A 19182-nucleotide genomic window follows, 5' to 3' on the forward strand; every position below is an offset into this window, starting at 1 on the left:
ATTTTATAGGAATTGACTATATAAAAACATTAACATGAATGTAAAAAGTAACAAAAATGTATAAATTTAAGATATCCGTAGTATACAAGAACTATAGTTATTAAATATATCATTGAACCTCTCACTTTGTACGGTTCGGTTATGGTTCAATTTGGGCTAAAGTGTAGAGCATTCGCAAATAACGAAGTTTTTAAGGCTAATAAATGAATTAAATGTATTTTCTAAAATATTTATTGGTAACAACTAAAACTAAATTCTGCATGGTGTTATAATTATTTGGGTATCTGTTAAATCTAAAATGTTGATGAGCAATTTCAATTAATCACGGACTATAAACTGGAAAGTAAAGAACGTCAATCAGTGAGTCAGATCAACCTTTTGCAGTCCACTGCTGGACATACAGTAAAGAACGTGTAATGTATTAATACAATAAAACTTTCCGAATTATTATGGTTTATGTACTGATGGATCAAAACGCCAAAATGATAATAGAGAACTACTTAGTCTTTTATCAACAAAACACATCCTTTGATAAACTTAAAGTTGAATTAGTAATATTACCATTACATACGAAGAATTAATTTATATAATGAAGGCTGTACCAAATATGACGTGTGTCGATTATAATGATTTTCTGATTCTTACAACTTTCACAAAATAATTTTATATTAAATAGCATAGCAAATTAATTACCTCTTTAAAATGTAACAAAATAGAAGATTCACATAACACAATGTGGCCAAAACGAGACAGAAAAAGTATTTTTTTTCAAAGGCAATGGCATTAATCTATATACAGGAATATCATACATCGTGATCATAACTTTTATTTACTGATAAGTAGTTAATTACTGATAATGGGATTAAGGCGATGATTTTTGTAATAATTGTAATATGTGACTAGAACTAGAGGTTAAAAAAGTGAATGGTAAAAACATTAACTCATATAACGTCGTGACTAAATTCCCTTTAATAAATGAATACTAATTAAAGATTGAGTAAAAACTTTTATATCGTCTTCAAGTTATTTTTACAATTTCATTTTTAAAAAAATTAATTTCTTTTTTCAGGCGTATTCGTAGTAAAAAAATTCTCGTAATTTGGCATTCTTTTTACATTAAGTCCAAGCCATTTTTTATAAAATATTAATCTTAACTTGGGTTTAAACTAAATAGAGACATAACAATACAACATAATTAACGTTAAAGTTACAGTTTGCTACGACTTAACGATATTTTTTCAATTTCATTAATTTCTAATTCGGTAGCTCTTAATAATGCCTCCATGTCCACTCTTCTGATCAACTTTTTTGTACCCAGTACTGAATCCATTGGTAGTTTTGAAATTTCAGATATACAATCCCAAGCTTTCTCATGAAATTCTTCATCTTTGTAGAGAAAACTAATCAATCCGCATTCTAGAGCTTCTTTAGCGGGCATTTTGTAGTCCATTATTAGCATTTTCAGTGCCTGAAATGGAGTTAAATTTATATACATTTTATAAACATATAAGAAAATTATGACTTCATACAGGAAGATAATTTTATACAGGCTTGCAAAATAATTTTTTTGAAAAGTTTTTTTTCTAAAGGTATGTATTATTTCGTGTTAACCTCATTCACACGGTACACATCACGTTACACTTGCTAGATTTAGGCGGTATAAGTATTTTTTTTATGATTTACTGTATAGATGTCTGTGTGGTTACGGCAGCAAAGAATATAGCCACCCCTCTCTTCCCGTGGGTGTCGTAAGAGGCGACTAAGAGATAACACAGTTCCACTACCACATTGAAACTTAAAAAGCCGACCGATGGCGGGATTACCATCCAACTGCTGGCTTTAACATACACAGACCGAAGACGGGCAGCAGCGTCTTCGGTGCGATAAAGCCAGTCCTGCGGTCACCAACCCGCCTGCCCAGCGTGGTGACTATGGGCAAAACACATGAGTTCACGCCATTTTTGGCACGAACTTGTGGAGGCCTATGTCCAGCAGTGGACTGCGATAGGCTGATATAGATAAATAAGTAAATTAAATAATTTGTAAATTAAAGTAATCTAAATCTCGCGATAAACATTTATATCATTTAAATTGTGTAATGTCGTTAAATGTTGATAATGTTTAAAAAAAATGTTGATTTTGTTAAATTACAACTTGTTTTAAAAAAATACTTGTAATTTATTATTATTTCTTAAATAATTTTATTTTCTATATATAGACATACTTATGAAGTTTATAATAACACGTCAACCTTACAAAACATTACAGCTAAATAATACAGCTATCAAGTAGTGGACCGCATTAATACGGCTAGCGTCGCAGCCAGAATTCGGGCTTCCGGGTTGGAGGTAGCTTTGGAAAAGGCGGAGGTCCTGGCCTTTTTCGGGCCCAGGGGCGCACTCACACCCGGAACATCGATAGTCGTTGGAATTGTTCTCGACGGTCGATGGAAGTTTGATGGGCATTTCCGGCGATTGGCCCCGAGGCTTCTGGCCGCTGCTGGGGCTTTTGAGCGTCTACTGCCTAATCTCGGAAGGCCCAGCGACAAATGCAGACGCCTATACATTGTAGTCGTGACGTCGATGGCACTACACGGCGCACCGATTTGGGCAGAGGCACTGCGCGGCAGGAATGTGCCGAGTAGTGATATCTGTGCCGAGTGTTGGGGCAGGAGCCGGCGTCGGGATGTCACCATTGCGACGTCGTTGCCGTGAACACGGCGGAGCACAAGCGCGTGGCCCCTGCGGCGCCCAGCGTGGAGTGCAGAGCGCAGCACCTTATCTGCGATCATCGGGGCGGATCTCAACTGCCGGCATTGATTGTGGTCGTGGTCAGCAGTGAGGAAAGCTGGACCGCAGTTTCCACCTTCTGTAGCGTCTTAATGCTGCGGAAGGAAGCGGCTGACCGGGAGCGGGAACAGGACCCGAACTCGCTCCCGGCTCGTCGCGGAAGGCGCGGTTGGTGACGCAGGGCCTACCTGGCCAACCTGCCGCCGTAACGCCGAACCAGCGGGCGATTGGCCGCGGACCGTCCGCATTGCACGATCCCGAGAAGGGAGGCGACCTTAGTGTTTGAGGGAGCCTCTCGGAGGTCGCTTCGTCGCGGTCGTCGGTGACAGGCCCAAATTGGGCAACGCCGGCGGGATCGCGGAAGTGCTTAGCGTCCCCGTGATCCCGACCCAGGTGACTCCAGGGTTTTTAGTCCGTTGGAATCGGATATTCCCTCTAGCTCCCCCGGGGTGGAGGCATTCGTTAGGGATTTCCTCTTGGTGAAAAAAAAAGCTATCAAGTAGTGGTGTGTTCCAGTGATGAGTAAGGTAGCCAGAACAATTGAGGAAGGTCGAGAATATTTCAGCAACGCTCTTGTAATGATCCTAGTCTTACAGGGTTCATAAGCTACGGTATTCACTTAACATTAGATAGATAGCACGTTTATTTGTCTAGTAAAAATGACTTCATTAAACTATAATTACCGTCCTCTCCCCCAATAACTTTGGAAATGTTATCGAGGAGGCGCCTTCAGCTACTATATTTAACTTTGAAAACGGAGTGCAGAAATATGCCTGTAATAAAAACCATAAATTATAACCATGTATTAGAAATTAAGTAATAACCGGCTTTAGTAATCTATATTTCTCTCATTCTTCTCACATTAGCTAATATGTAAGTTGGTATAATTAATATGAATTTTGTGTCAAAGCTATAGTATAGTCTCTAAATCAGAGATAATTATGTAATTTAACACGGCCGATAGTGAATTAAACTTATATAATGATAATACTTAATATTTTTTTTATTGAATAACTTATTTAGTTACCTGCACTGTTAAAAATTTCTTTGGTAAACTTACTAAAAATGTGTGGGAAGTTTTAACGCAAAACAATTTAGTAAATTTACTAAACAGAATGCTTCAACTCAATTTGAGAAAATTACAAAATGTTTTTGGAAATTTACCAAGCAGTTCCAGAAGATTTAAATAGTAATTTTATCATACAGTTTTGTAATTTTACTCAAGAATGTATCATGAAAATGCTTAGTAAATTTACTATGCTGTTTTGTAATTTTATTCAATAATTGATCATAAAAATGTTTAGTAAATTTACTACGCAGTTTCGTAACTACACCAACCAATTCATTTGAATTGGGTTTGATAAAATTACAAAATATTTTTGGAAATTTGCCAAGCAGTTACAGAAAATTTGATTAGTAATTTTACTATACAATTTTGTAATTTTAATCAATAATTGATCATAAAAATGTTTGGTAAATTTACTATGCTGTTTTGTAACTATACTACTTAATTAAGTCTAAGTTGAGTGGCACCCTTTCGAATGCCACGAGTCTCGTTTCGATCGGTCAAGCCGTTCAAAAGTTATAAGAGGTTACATGCGTACACACACACCCGAGTAGAAATTTTTTCGACTTCCTGAGAAGGACCGGACCAGGCATGTCTGATCAGGATTAGATAAGGCATGTAACGCAGATGATTGGTCTGGACCCGATCAGGAAATCTTATCTCATCCTGATCAGGTCCAGATCAAGAAATCTCATCTCATCCTGATCAGCCGGTTCGGTCCGGTCCTTTTAAAAAACACGAATGTATAATTATTCTTGAAAAAATTGTTTAACAAAAAAAAAAAACGACGATATTATAAATGTTACTTAACATAATTATTATGATATTTATTTCCGTTTATTTTTTCTAATGTATTATTTTTTTTATTTATGTTTTTACTTTAGATATTAATTATTTTTATTTATTTTTATGTTATTAATTAATTATTATTAATTAAATTTTATTTCTTAACTTCTAATATTTAACTACTAATTAACTATTTCCTATTACTTACGACTGCTCCACTGTGTAGAAATGGACTCCTTGCTAGACTGTCCTAATAACTGTATATATACTAAGTGCGCTTAAAAACTTTAATAGCGCGATTCAGGCTCAGTTCGCGTAATTTCTTTCAGGCTATCCTGATCTGGACCGGACCGGGTCCTGATCCAGTATGCCTTACCATACTTGATTATATTTTACATCAGGCTATCCTGATTTGGACCGGACCGGGTCCTGATCCAGTATGCCTTACCATACTTGATTATATTTTACATCAGGCTATCCTGATCTGGACCGGACCGGGTCCTGATCCAGAATGCCTTACCCTACTTGATTATATTTTACATCAGGCTATCCTTGTCTGGACCAGACCTGGTCCTGATAGAGCTTGCCGGATCCGGCATGCCTCATTGTATCCTGATCCGGTCCAGATACATGATCTGGTTGAGCCTGACCTTTTTTCTAGTCGGGCACATCCACACAGACATACAGACACCCTCGTAAAAATAGTCAGGGAAGCTTTCTAGGGCCTTTAAACGTCGAGATATGATGAAAACTCGACTTTCGAAAAACGGGGTAAAACCAATAACTTCCCGATTTTTAAAAAATTTTTTAATTTTTTTAGAGGGAAGTTAAAAATGCTTTATTAATCATAACTTTACTATATATAATTTTCAAATCAAAATTTTACATATAAATATGATATAAAAATATTGATAAATTTTTAATAATTTCAATAATATGTAAATAAACATTTTTTTTTGTAATCTTTCAAGAAACTATGGTAAACCGAAATACTAACAATTTTGGTTCATCTAAAAAAGTAGTTACCCTATTATACTGTTAATTATACAAAACACTGTATAATTTTACAGTCAAAATAATAAAATTAATGAGAAGATTATTGAATTTCCAATGAATTCATTAGAATTCGAATTTAACTATTGTTTCACAATCTTACTAGACCACAGATTAAATTAAAATACGCACAATGTTTGTAAATTTACGAAGCTTGGAAACGAAAGTCGACAGCGTGTTTAGTAAAATTAAACAAGGCTAAAGAAAAATAGTATTTTTTAGTAATTTTACAATACATTGTGTAATTTTACAATAAGAATAGTAAAAATACCAAAAAATTTTTTTGAATTTTCAATACTTTGATTGTAGTTTAAATTACAATATTGTTTTGTAAATTTACAACAAAATTAGTAATTCAAAACACAAACAATGTTAGTAAATTTAAGGAGCTTGGTATCGAAAATTGATAACCTGTTTAGTAAAATTATACATGGCAACAGACAAATAGTATTTTTTAGTAATTTTACAATGTATTGTGTAATTTTACAGTTCAAATTGTAAAAATAATAACAAAATTTGTAAATTTCTAAACACTTCACAGTAATTCGAATTATAAAATATTTGGTAATTTTACAAAAAAATATAGTATCTCAAATTACTAAAAATTTTGGTAAATCTTCAAAGTTTGTTATTAAAATTTAATAAACTGTTCCGTGAAATTACAATACAAGTAAGATTTATACTCTAAGATTGTAAAATTAAAGCGCATCTTAGCAAATTTTCTCATATGTCTTGGAAAATTACTCAAAATGTGTTATAATTTGAATTCATACACACTGATTAGTAATTTAGCCATCTCATGTTGAGTAAAAAAATGATAATTTTACAAAAAATTTTTACAGTGTGTGTGGTTATGGCAGTAAAGAATATAACCACCCCCACTCTTCCCGTGGGTGTCGTAAGAGGCGACTATGGGATAACACAGTCCCACTACAACCTTGGAACTTATAAAGCCGACCGATGGCGGGATAACCATCCAACTGCTGGCTTTCAAAAATACAGGCCGAAGACGGGCAGCAGCGTCTTCGGCGCGACAAAGCCAGCCCTGCAGTCACTAACCCGTTTGCTCAGCGTGGTGACTATGGGCAAAACACATGAGTTCACGCCATTTTTGGCGTGAATTTGGGGAGGCCTATGTCCAGCAGTGAACTGCGATAGGCTGAAGTGGGAATAACTTATTTACCTAATACTTGCGTTTGCTCGTACAACTAAAAAAACGACTTGAATTAAATCGACAAGTAATATAACGTAAGTAGACGAAAACCAGTCAGTGCGCGGTATTAATATTACTCAAAAAATAGTAATCATATCTCAATTGAATTTTAATGGGACTATAAGACTTCAGCTTTAGATTAAAACTAGAAGTATCAAAATCGGTACATCCAGTGAAAAGTTAAGCGGTATAACACAAATACCACGACACGGTCGACGAAAAAACAGTCAAGTAAATACACATTATTAGATATAACTCAAAAAGTACTTGTTAGATCTCAATGAAATTTAAATGGGACCACGTGCCACATTTCTTAAATTGCCTACGTTATATTACTTTTCAATGTAAGTTGAAGTCGATTTTTTTTCTTTCGCAAATTATTATTTTTTTAGTTTATACACGAAAGCGAACAGTATAATTTTCAGAGCTATTTTCACAGTTATAGGTAAAATTACTTGGTGTTTTGTTAAAATACAATGATTATTAATAAAAATAAATAAAACATTAGTACATAATTATTAATTTACTTACATTTTCCGAAGTAAAAACAAAGTCGCATAATGCTAGAGTGGTCACAGCTATCCCTATAGCGGGCCCATTTACAAGTGCAATCAAGAGCTTCGGAAAAGTTATAAGCGTTTTTACAAATTCTACAACAGCTGCGAATAAAGTTTTCATTGGAACATCGTTTGCCGAGAGATCGTTGCCGCTGCAGTAGAAATCACCAGTTCCCGTCAACACGACAATTGAAATATCTTCGTCTATTGCGGCATCTTTCAATATTTCAGCCATTCGAACATACATGTTGTAATCGATAGCATTTTTCTTTTTAGGTTTGTTAAGTCGTACAATTTTGATGTTATCTTTCGTTGTTACAATTAGGTTTTCTGTTTCCATTTTTGTGAATATCTATTTAGATGCTCAACTGTCTGAAAACATTCTCTCACTTAAACTACGTATTTTATCAAAGCATTGATAAAAATATTTTTATGAATCTCTCCTAACAATTTACAGACAAAATTATTACGTGAGTTTAAGTATAAAAACTACTTCATTCAAAGTTAGTTGTAATTTCCCTCAAAATATCGATAATTAACTACTAAATTACTACTGAATTGTTTACTAAAATGACTAGAAGTGTAACAATTATTATCAGTTTCAGTTTAATAATTAGGTATGCGTTTTAGGTAACGTAGTTAACATACACGGTGATCCGTTAGGGGGAAGGGATCTTCAAAAATAACACGCTTGGTTGAGGTGTGAGGTACGGGGAGATACAGTAAAAGGCGCACAAGTGTTCCGGACAACGCTCTGATTTATTCTGCCTACATATAATGAAAATACATGTCTTATAAACTAAATGTTACTACACTACACCACCGGGGCAAAATAAAAAAAATAAAAATTAATTACATAATTAAGTTTTTTTTTTTTTGTATAAGTATATAATGTAAATATGAAAAGTTTTAATAAGTAAAAGTAATAGTAATAAAACAATTAGTATGTATCTAAATATAGTATACAATAATTTGAAATGATTTAGAAATAAACATTAATTATTTATCTTTTACAAAAAGTTTTGTTCTATTTTTATGAATAATTTCAATTTTATTATTTCTCAAAATTTTTACATTCGGTTCCTGCTCTTCAATAACTAAATACGGGCCATTATACAAGGTATCTAATTTTCCTCCTGTTTCATTTTTTACTAATAACATATCATTTGGTTTGTATTTTATTTTATTTACCTTTTTATCATATTTCTGTTTTCTTTTCTCTTTAGACTTTAACAAATTTTCTCTCGCATCCCTATTAGCTGTCTGTAACCTGTACTTTAATTCTAAACTGTAATTGTCTGGATTGTATAAAGGTTCAATGTCAGAAGAAATTCTACTAGGTATTTCACATGATTTTCCAAAAACTAACTCGTATGGTGCATATCTTGTACTTGAGTGAATTGTATTATTATATGTAAAACACCAAAATGGTAGCCATTGGCTCCATGTCTCTGGATGGTTATCACATTGTATGCGCAAAAATGAACCTAAATGTTTATGTGCATTTTCAAGAGAACCAATAGTTTGATGATGGTATGCAGTAGAACTTAGTTTTTCTATATTTAGTAACTTACAAACCTGTTCCATTGTATCCGATATAAATTCAGTTCCACGATCCGTAGTGATGACCTTTGGGATTCCGAACCTTAAAATGAAATTATTCACAAAATTCTTAGCTATACTTACCGTTTCCTTATTTCTAAGAGGATATGCCTCTACAAATTTACTTAATTCACATTGTATTGTTAATATATATTTATTATCTTCTAAATCTCTATCTAATGGACCTATTATGTCTAGAAAAACTTTTTCCAAAGCAGAACTAGCTGTGGTTGTAATAACTAGGGGTTCCTTAATATGCCTAGAATGTTTAATTTTTTGACATTTTTCACACTTTCTAACGTAACTCTTAACATCATTTTCTATTCCTGGCCAGTAGAATTTACGTTTTATGTTATTTACCATTCTGCGAATCCCAGCATGTCCGCTTGTGGGTAGCAGATGATAGTCGTTCATAATAAATTGTTTTTCCTCGTCACTATCTATTCTTTTTATACCTTTCAAAATACAAATCCTTGGACCGTTATATTTATTTTTACTTTTTATTTCTTCTATAAGACTCCTTATAAATAACGCGTTATCTTCTTTCTTTATAATGCATATTTCTCTAATTTCTAACTTTTCACATATTTTCCTCAATTTTTCCACAAAAACGTCTCGCGTATAATGTGCTTTAAAATCAAGGTTAACATATAATATATTTTTATTTTTATTGAATGCGAAACATTCAGATTCGACATCCATATATTTTTTCTCTTTCATTTTTCTTAGTTCTTTCCCTTGTATTAAACTTAACTCAACTGATCCACTCGGTATTCTAAGTATTTCCACAACACTTGGTTGATCAGGCCAATTGTTCGGGTCAATACTTGGAATATCGCTTATCATTCTATCATCTCCACTTTCATTCTTTCTTTCTGCCTCTTTTACTTTCTTAGCCTGTGCTCTTGTTGTTACTGCTAATAAACTTTCATTCATAGCTTTCAAATCTTGGGAAGTCATACTTATTCGCGATAAAGCGTCCGCTATTACATTTTCTTTACCTTTCACGTATACTACTTTAAAATCATACTCTTCTAGTGCTAACCGAAATTTTAAAAGTCTACTTGAAGGGTCTTTTAGTCCAAATAGGTATATAAGGGGTTTATGATCCGTCATAATAGTAAAAGTACGTCCAAATAAATATGGTCGAAAATATTTTACACTCCAAACTATGGCAAGTAGTTCTTTCTGTATAGTTGGGTAATTTAATTCAGCTTTATTCAAAGGTCTACTAGCATATGCTACAGCTCTCATGTTATTATTACAAAGTACTGCACCTATTGCTGTCCCTGAAGCATCAGTTTGTAATATAAATTCTTTTGAAAAATCAGGGTATTGTAGAATGGGTGGATTTATTAAAGCATTTTTCAAAATATTAAATGATATCTCACATTGTTCAGTCCACTCATATTTGACATTCCTCCTACAAAGTTTATTTAAACAATTAGTTAATTCAGCAAAATTTTTAATAAACTTTCTATAGTAATTACACATTGCCACAAAACGTCTCAACTCATCGACGTTCGTCGGTATTGGGTAATTTTGAATAGTCTTAATTTTGTCTTGGTCTGGTTGAATTCCTTTAGAGGATATCGTATGGCCTAAATATAATAGTTCTGTTTTTAAGAATTGACATTTACTCGGATTTAGTTTGAGATTGACTTTACGTAAGCGTTCGAAAATTTCTATTAAGTTTTTATTATGTGATTCTAAATTTCTTCCGAAGCAAACACAATCGTCTAAATAAATAAAACAATTTATATAGTTAAGACCTGACATAGCTACTGACATGACTCTAGAGAAAGCGCTGGGACTGATCTTTAGTCCCATAGGTAGACGTTTCATTTGAAACTGACCTGTACTAGTTGTAAATGATGTGATTGGTCTAGATTCGGGTTTTAATGAACATTGATAATATGATTGACTTAGGTCTAAATGAGAGAAATAAATTGCGCCTGATAACGAATCCAATATCTCTGTTATGTTTGGTAATGGAAATTTATCATCCTGTATTACTTCATTTAACTTTCGATAGTCTATAACTAATCTCCACTTTTTATTATTTTTGTCATCTGATTTTTTGGGTACTAACAATATCGGACTGGACCATTCACTTTGTGATGGTTCTATTATGTCATCAGCTAACATTTGTTTAATTTGTTTATCTACTTCAGGTTTTAAACTATGTGGTAATCTATATGGTTTTATATAAACTGGATTTACATTTCGTTTCAAATTAATTGATTGTTCACACAAGTTAGTAGTCGTAAGCTTATCACCGGGTAAATAAAATATGTCAGCATACTTTGAACAAATACTCTCTATACTGTTACGTTCACTTGTACCTAAGTGATCAAGTTTCAAAGATTGCAACAATGTTTTTGCACGTGTAGAGTTCGAAGTACACTTATCAAAAGAACAAACATTATACTCTTTTAATGGTAATAGCTGAGGTTGAAAAATTGGAATAATAATTTCTTTGTCACTAGTATTCATTAATCTAATAGGTATTATGTTATTTTTTGGTTTTACTATTAAACTAGCTAAAAATAAATTTTCTTGTAATTCTTCCTGTACAATCACACTATCTTCTTTCACATCTGAATTTAACTTTATATAATGAATAGTTTCGCATCGTGCTGGTATCGTTATATAGTCTGTACATAATTTAGGTGAAGTATATAATGGTATCTGGCTTTGTTTTTCATTTGTTAACATTAATATATTTTTCTCTAAATCGATAATCGAATAAAAATTGTTTAGAAAATCTAACCCAATTATTCCATCTGATTTACAAGGTAATTCCTCAAACAAATAAAATTTGTGTTCATAATTAGTTCCATCTAACGCCTGTAAAGTTAAATAAACATAACCCTCTGAATATGTCTTGCCACCTATACCGTTAATGACTATAGGGTCTTTATGTATCGGTGTATGTTTCGATAATATACTACTACGAATAGCCGATAAAGATGCACCGGTATCTAGTAACCACGAACATTTTTTTCTATAGATATTTAAGAATATGTATTTTACATTGTTTTCGTAATTTAAAATATAATTTTTAGTCCCGAAAAAACTGTTTCGGTTCAGTAGTTTTTTCTTCTTCAAGTTGTACCGAACAAATATTTTGCTTACTACGGTTACCGCTACTATTGTAAACTCGACGGGGACCTCGAGTCGGGGTCGAGTGGTTTTTGTTAGAATAATATCCTGAATTATTATAATTATTTTTAACATACATACCTGTACGAGGGGTATTATTGAGATTGTTGTTCCGTCCACGATGTGAGTAAAAATTAGTTTTATTGGTTCGTCCGCCTCTGCCTCTTTGGGAAGACCTATAGTAGGGGATTCGATTACCTCTTCTTTGCGCGTTGAATATATTGTTAGACGATGAAGGTTGTCCCAACTCCTCGTCTTCAGCAGCACGGACTGCATCCTTCAACTCGGAGTAGTCTCGAGCTGATATAATTGTGCTGAGTCGCCTATTACGTAATCCATCTGCAAATCTTTTAATCGCTAATTTTTCATTAATAGGTCTCAATATCTCACAAGCCTTCGGGTTTCCGTTGCTCTGTGCTATAGTGAGGCCTACAAATAACTCAGATAATTTATCTCCATACTCATGAATTGACATATTATTTTGAGATAAGTTATTTAATTGGCTAAGTATCGCATTTGCTGATTTTTTTGTTAATAAAGAATTTCTAATATCATGGATTAAGCTCTTTACATCACTATATTCGCTTTTTAATTTTAATTTAGCACATTTAGTTAACCTGGTTTTTAATACAAATGAAATTAATAATTTTTTCTGTGTGAAATCTACAAGATACTCATCATACATTTCAATTCCGTCAATAATTTTTTCAGTAGTTTCTTCCGTATTATCCATTACGGGAATTAAAGAAGTAGCAGTTTTTAAGTCGAACCTATCCATTTTTGTTATTTCCGATTTTTCCATTATACTATCCACACAATTAATTTTGTAACTTAAAATTTTATTATATACTAATTCAATGCGTTCTAATATTCCATAAACATAATCTTTTAATTCAACTTTACATTTTTGTTCGTTAAAAATATTAATAATATCTTTATATTCACGAAATAGTTTTTCAGCTTTTACAATTTTTTTATTCACATTACCTGTATATTGTAATCTTCTAGTGGGACCTAATTTCCTTAAATCAATTTGAATTTCACTTAACTTATTTAAAATAATTTCTAATTCTTTTTCCATATAGTTTTAAACTTACAGTCAATATTACACATAGTTCTTACATATTTTACGTAAATATGGTATGAAATCTATACACAGAAATTAACAATAGAGGGGAAGGAAAGGTTTTCACTTCACATATTTTCACTTTTCATTTATATTATTATTACTTTTTAACTTTTTACTTTCACTATTCACTTTTCACTATACCGTATCTCCTCCGTCAGCGTTTGTAGGGTTGAATCTGCCAGAAAACCTCTGCCGAATTCTCGTAAAAAATTCAGACTGCATTCTTTTTTCTATCCATTTTCTTTCTTTATTTCTCCAGCTTTTCCATGCCAAGTAAACCATAGTACAAATAAAAATTATTAGGGCCACGGTGATTAAAATATTACTCGTTTTTATGTTACTTTCGATTTCTGTAATTCCTCCAGTGTTACTCCCTGCAGCGGCATTCTGCGTTATTAATATTTCCTTATCTTCGTTTTTCGAGTAATTTTTCCCCATATTATTTATTAATTAGATATAGTTTTAATGAAAGTCTCACTTTATTCACTGCTCGTTATAAATTATAAATTATAAATTCTTTAAAAGTTGCACCGAGGCACACTGGAATCCGTCGCGTTTGCGTTTTGCGCCGGTCACCCGACACTCGCAACCGCCACGGCATGGCAGGGTCGCCATGAGGTGTGAGGTACGGGGAGATACAGTAAAAGGCGCACAAGTGTTCCGGACAACGCTCTGATTTATTCTGCCTACATATAATGAAAATACATGTCTTATAAACTAAATGTTACTACACTACATGGTTACTAGGAGGGATCTTAGGTTTTCGTCCCGTAACAGATACCCTCTAGAAAAATCTTACGCTTTTCCGAGCTATATTCAAATATGGAAGGCAGTGTTTAGCCGCCATTAAACTCACGACATGATTTTAAACCATGTTTCTGGATTAGTAAGTGAAAACTCAATAGAGAGGGGGAGGGCATAGCAAATACACACCGAGGTGATCACCGAGGACGAAAGGCGAGTCAAAGTTGTAAAAAATGGGTCACGTGGTATGTACCCATACGTCCTTTATTTTATATAAGTATTTTATCTGAGTTATCTATAAACTTTGTTATATTTTATATATAATCAAGTAAGTATAAATAATAAACATTATCAACAAATATTTAAAATGTGTACTTATCACCTATTGAGTAATTGCAATGTCAGTTATTAAATAGTCCGCTGTTTTTTTTTAAATAAATAAATAATAAAAAATGTAATAGATTTTGCATCATCTATATAATAAAGCTTAGTAGTTTTATATTTTTTATTTCGAAATTTTACAAGTTCTGAAATTTTATGGGATCGGACAAAATTCGTTAGACATCTGGTGGTACCGAACTGCATGGTTTTGAGGAATTGAACAAATAATGACAGATGTAAGTGTATTACCGTCACGCAAACCATCCTAAAAAAAATTGTATGTTCCGTATATGGATGTGAGAGTTTTTTCAAGAAAACATTGAATTGACGGTTCATAAATTCTAAAATCGCGAAGCTCGAAGGCAAGGAACGCTCTAATCAACGTATCAAAAAAATCAAAATTGTAGGTACTACGATGCCAGTAATATTATTTTACGAGTAAAAGATATTTTTAAAGTTATACCTATGTGCCACGGTGAATTAATCTTCACCTATCATAAAAGACGATAAATTTATGAATATTTGATTTGTTCAGATTTCTTTTTATTATAACGTATTTTCGGTTTATCGTGACATATTTATCTTTTTTATAACATATTAAAATAAAATTATAATAATAATTGCAGTACAATCCCAGATTTATCCACAAAGTTATTTATACCGAGTTTATTTCTATTGAAAAATGATTTGACTTTATTTCTATTGAAACATTAAAAATCTTAAACTTTAAAAGCATAAACGACATTAAAAACCTTATAAGATGAATTGTAGCTTAATATTAGCAATTTTCGAAAATTGACACTCACATTAGTAGGATTGCCTAAGCCGCACAACCCGACACTAGCGTTAGTTAAGTACTTGCAACAGTGTAGGTACGTAGTTGCTATTCGCGTAATATACTACATATAAAGTTAATAACACGATATGCTAGTAGAAAAAGAAAATTAAACTAAACTCTTCTGTCACCACTGAACACAGTAACTCTGACGCAGGTTACTGTACCGCCTCATTAAAATTTATAAAATGACCCGCTGTTAATAGCTTAGAGCACACGTTATATGCCTATCGAGCTCACGAGTCACGACACAGATAAGTGTCAACTACTGTATTTAGGCATATTTACTATCAACGATAGCTATTCTTGTTGAGATAAACAGTATGTGTGATATTTGTGTATGTATATACAATACACACTTAAATATACACACATAAAGTTTATCCTGCAAATAAGTTACGATTAGACTTTAACAGCAGCAGGTACAATAAGGCATTCGTACCTGTTTAACCTCAATTAATTAACTACAAGCCTTAGGTTCATTTTTGCGAACAGAAATATCCTATAAATATAGTGATATTCGGTGGTGAAAATTCATAACACATCAAAAACTTTTATCTCTTCAATATCGTCTTCCGTCACATAGTGCTATCCAGTATCCACAACTGGTAAAACAGGCCTACAGTGTGTATTAGTGTGTAAAGTCGTAAACTATCAAGTCAACTATGTTCAATGTTGTTTCCGAGGACCGCGGTCCGCGAGTGAATAAAAAAAATTAATAATAGAGAATGAGGTTAATTTCGTTCAGTGTTACGTGTATGAAAAATTAAAATATATTAATACCGTATTACGTATTATATATGTTGCAGTCAGAACTCTTAACCAGTCAAAAGTACTATTGACTAGCGAAATCAGTCAAAAGTACTTTTGACTGGACAAGTTGGTCAAAAGTGGTTTTGACTGAAAATTATTGGTTATTAGTACTTTTGACTGCAAATTCGCGGTTAAAAATACTTTTGACTGACGCTCTCCGTCAAAAGTAGTTTTAACTGCAAAAAAGCGTCAGTCAAAAGCACTATTAACTCGTTAGATGTGAATAAATTTAGTCAAATGATCCTGATAAACCATAATAAATTTATGCCCGCGATCTTCTTGCGATTGCATGTCAATCAGATCGACTAGGCAGCGGCTGTTCATTTCAGTGTGCAGGATCGGTTTCTAAACCTGACCTTTTCTTGCTTTTCTTCCTTTGGCATACTTCGCACATTGATAAATATATATTAATCATTTCTTTTGTAACATTAGCGTACTTTTTTGCCGTTTCATTCTTAAGTCTATCGCGACCACCATGCCCTATAGAAATATGAGCAGCATCAATAAATGTCGTAGATTTCCTCAGCCGGCAAAAATATTTGACAGGTTCTGTGTTTGTAACTAATTTTTTTATACCACAAACTTTAATGTGTTAAAGCGTTGTAGTCTAATGTACTGTAATGGTGTTTCCTTTTGATTAAATTTCGCGTCTTCCACATCCATTGCAAACTTTTCAAATTTTTCTTTTGTCATCACATTGAAATGACTATCTTTCATATCTTCCATCGCTAAAATTCTTTGCAAAAAGCCTTCTTTCTTTTCGTAGTCACTCATTTTTGTTCTAATATCAGCACGTTCTCCACTAATAATGAGTAATATAAAAGTTTATATGTGCGTTTGTCGTTATTTTTATCGACCACCTTAACTTTTTAAGAGTTTTGACTGATACAACCAGTCAAAACCACTTTTGACGAAATCATTTAGTCAAAAGTACTTTTAACCAGCTCCATTGGGCAAAAGTACTTTTAACTGTTATTTTAGTCAAAAGTATTATTGACTAAAGCAAACGGTCAAAAGTACTTCTGACTGATTTTGCTAGTCAATAGTGCTTTTGACTGGTTAAGAGTTTTGACTGCAACATATACACATAATAACATTTATCATACATAAATAACGGGTGTTATGAGTAGTATTTCTAATTCTACTTTACCTTGTTCTATCTTCAAAAAAGGAGTTTTATTTCTTTTAATATCCTCATAACGCCGCGTTGGCGCAACGGTCACAGCTATGGATTGTACCTGTTGCGCTGGCGGTTGCGGGTTCGATCCCAACACATGACAAACATTTGTATTGGCCATACAGGTGTTTGCCCTGGTCTGGGTGTTTGTGGAGTTCTTGTGGGTCTCCCCACCGTGCCTCGGAGAGCACGTTCAGCCGTCGGTCCCGGTTGTTATCATGTACACCTGATAGCGATCGTTACTCATAGTAGGGAATATAACCGCCAACCCGCATTGGAGCAGCGTGGTGGATTAAGCTCTGATCCTTCTCCTACATAGGGAAAGAGGCCTATGCCCAGTAGTGGGATATTACAGGCTGAAGCGTCAATATCCACATGGTAGAAGTCAAAAAATAAAATGTAGAAAATAATATTGAGTATAAATAAAATGAGATTCGTATAGTACCAATATCGGGGCGTTAGCCCGCCAGACACAACATCACGTCTGGTCGGAGGATCATGTTCCTCACACTCCCAAAAACTTAAATAGTACCAATATCACGTATTCCGTCATACATAACAAATTCTCAGTACAGTACCAACTCCTCTGCTCCTAGGTAGGTTGTCTGGAAGAGATCGCTTTTTAACGATAAGGGCGCCCTTTCTACCTTATGATACTTTGTTAAAATCAAGCTGATATTATTTCTGTTTTGGTATACAATAAAGTGTATAGTTAAATTCTCTTGAAAATCTAGCACCCTAAATAATATAATTATTTTAACTTTTATTCTATTGCCCCAAAATTTTACGTTCATCTATCCGCTATCGCATGTTGCATGTCACACTCACATTACAGCTGGCTGCAGAGTAGGGGTGAAGTGAAAGGCACATGGCAGAGCAGCCAAGGCTAATATGGCGGCGCCCATAGCTCGCATCAGCCGACTGTATAGCATTTATATTTTCACTTATTCGTGCAAGTGTTCTGCGGTATTTGTATATATATATATATATTCTAAATTAACTTTTTATTATTTCAAAAATAAAAAACGTTCTTAAAAAAAATTTTCAACAATATATAAACAATGTTACGGACGATGACGACGGACAACGCATGAGTGCAACGAAGATAAAATAGCTAATTTAATTGAGTAGGTTTGGTAGAGCACAGCAGGAATTTCCTGCTAAAATTATGGAGCAGCCCGACTGGGGAAGACCTTACGGTAGACCACAGCTAAATAATACTGTTTCAAGCATTGTGTTTCTGTTAGTGAGTAAGGTGACCAGAGCTCCTGGGAGGGATTTGGGATTGGGTAGGCAACGCGCTTGCGATGCTTCTGGTCTTGCAGGAGTCTATAAGCTACGGTAATTGCCTACCATCAGGTGAGCTGTACGCTTGTTTGCCGACCTAGTTATTTTTAAAAATATAGCATTCTATCTCTTTCTCTATCCACGTCACGCATTATTTTTAAATATAACCAATAGAATGAAACGTCACTCAATATAACCAATTACAATGAAGGTTGCTACCGCACCACGTGACCGCACTCAGCGACAGTCGTAACGTACAGCGGCGTTGTAGCGAACGAAAAGTTATGTAAATTGGGCTTAGTGTTCTAATCTATGTATAAGACTGTGGTTGAAATATTCACCGTTGAGCATTATACCGCATAATGCGCTGTAGTGTGTTAACTTTAAAACTAGGTATGTGTTCATAATTATGCAATGGATGATTGTCAATTTTAAAATTATTCAACTTTCATAGACTGAAGATGTCACAAAATCTACTTTTGGCATTGCAAGGCAACGAAAAAAAACGAGTGACGTCATAGATGACGTCACTGCTCGCGACCACATCGCGCCCATTTCGTCCATAAAATATAAATGGGTCAGAGT

General features: G+C 33.6%; 1 protein-coding gene across 2 annotated transcripts; it reads right to left on the reverse strand.

The window, feature by feature from the left end:
- Nucleotides 1-215: 215 nt before the first annotated feature.
- Nucleotides 216-16044, reverse strand: LOC123659484 (enoyl-CoA delta isomerase 2). Of its 2 annotated transcripts, XM_045594698.1 has the most exons (5): nt 15924-16044; nt 15292-15412; nt 7439-7836; nt 3473-3562; nt 216-1468 (listed from the first exon to the last, which is right to left on the reverse strand). In XM_045594698.1, exons 3-5 carry the CDS (start codon nt 7802-7804, stop codon nt 1208-1210), a joined length of 717 nt encoding a protein of 238 aa, XP_045450654.1. In that variant the 5' UTR covers nt 7805-7836; nt 15292-15412; nt 15924-16044; the 3' UTR covers nt 216-1207. The 2 variants fall into 2 exon arrangements, with proteins under 2 accessions (XP_045450654.1, XP_045450653.1); XM_045594697.1 differs by lacking the exon at nt 15292-15412 and having other exon boundaries at nt 15763-16044.
- Between the last annotated feature and the right edge of the window lie 3138 nt (nt 16045-19182).

Source organism: Melitaea cinxia, chromosome 14 (genome assembly GCF_905220565.1).
Source record: "Melitaea cinxia chromosome 14, ilMelCinx1.1, whole genome shotgun sequence".
NCBI lineage: Eukaryota > Metazoa > Arthropoda > Insecta > Lepidoptera > Nymphalidae > Melitaea > Melitaea cinxia.

What these genes read in the sequence shown, in the direction of transcription:
- LOC123659484 (XM_045594698.1), bottom strand. Translation starts at nt 7,804, where the DNA reads ATGGAAACAGAAAACCTAATTGTAACAACGAAAGATAACATCAAAATT. An exon ending in TTGTTTTTACTTCGGAAAAT is followed by an intron (nt 3,563 to 7,438) that starts GTAAGTAAATTA and finishes TTTTTATTACAG; the next exon opens with GCATATTTCTGCACTCCGTT. An exon ending in AGTTATTGGGGGAGAGGACG is followed by an intron (nt 1,469 to 3,472) that starts GTAATTATAGTT and finishes ACTCCATTTCAG; the next exon opens with GCACTGAAAATGCTAATAAT.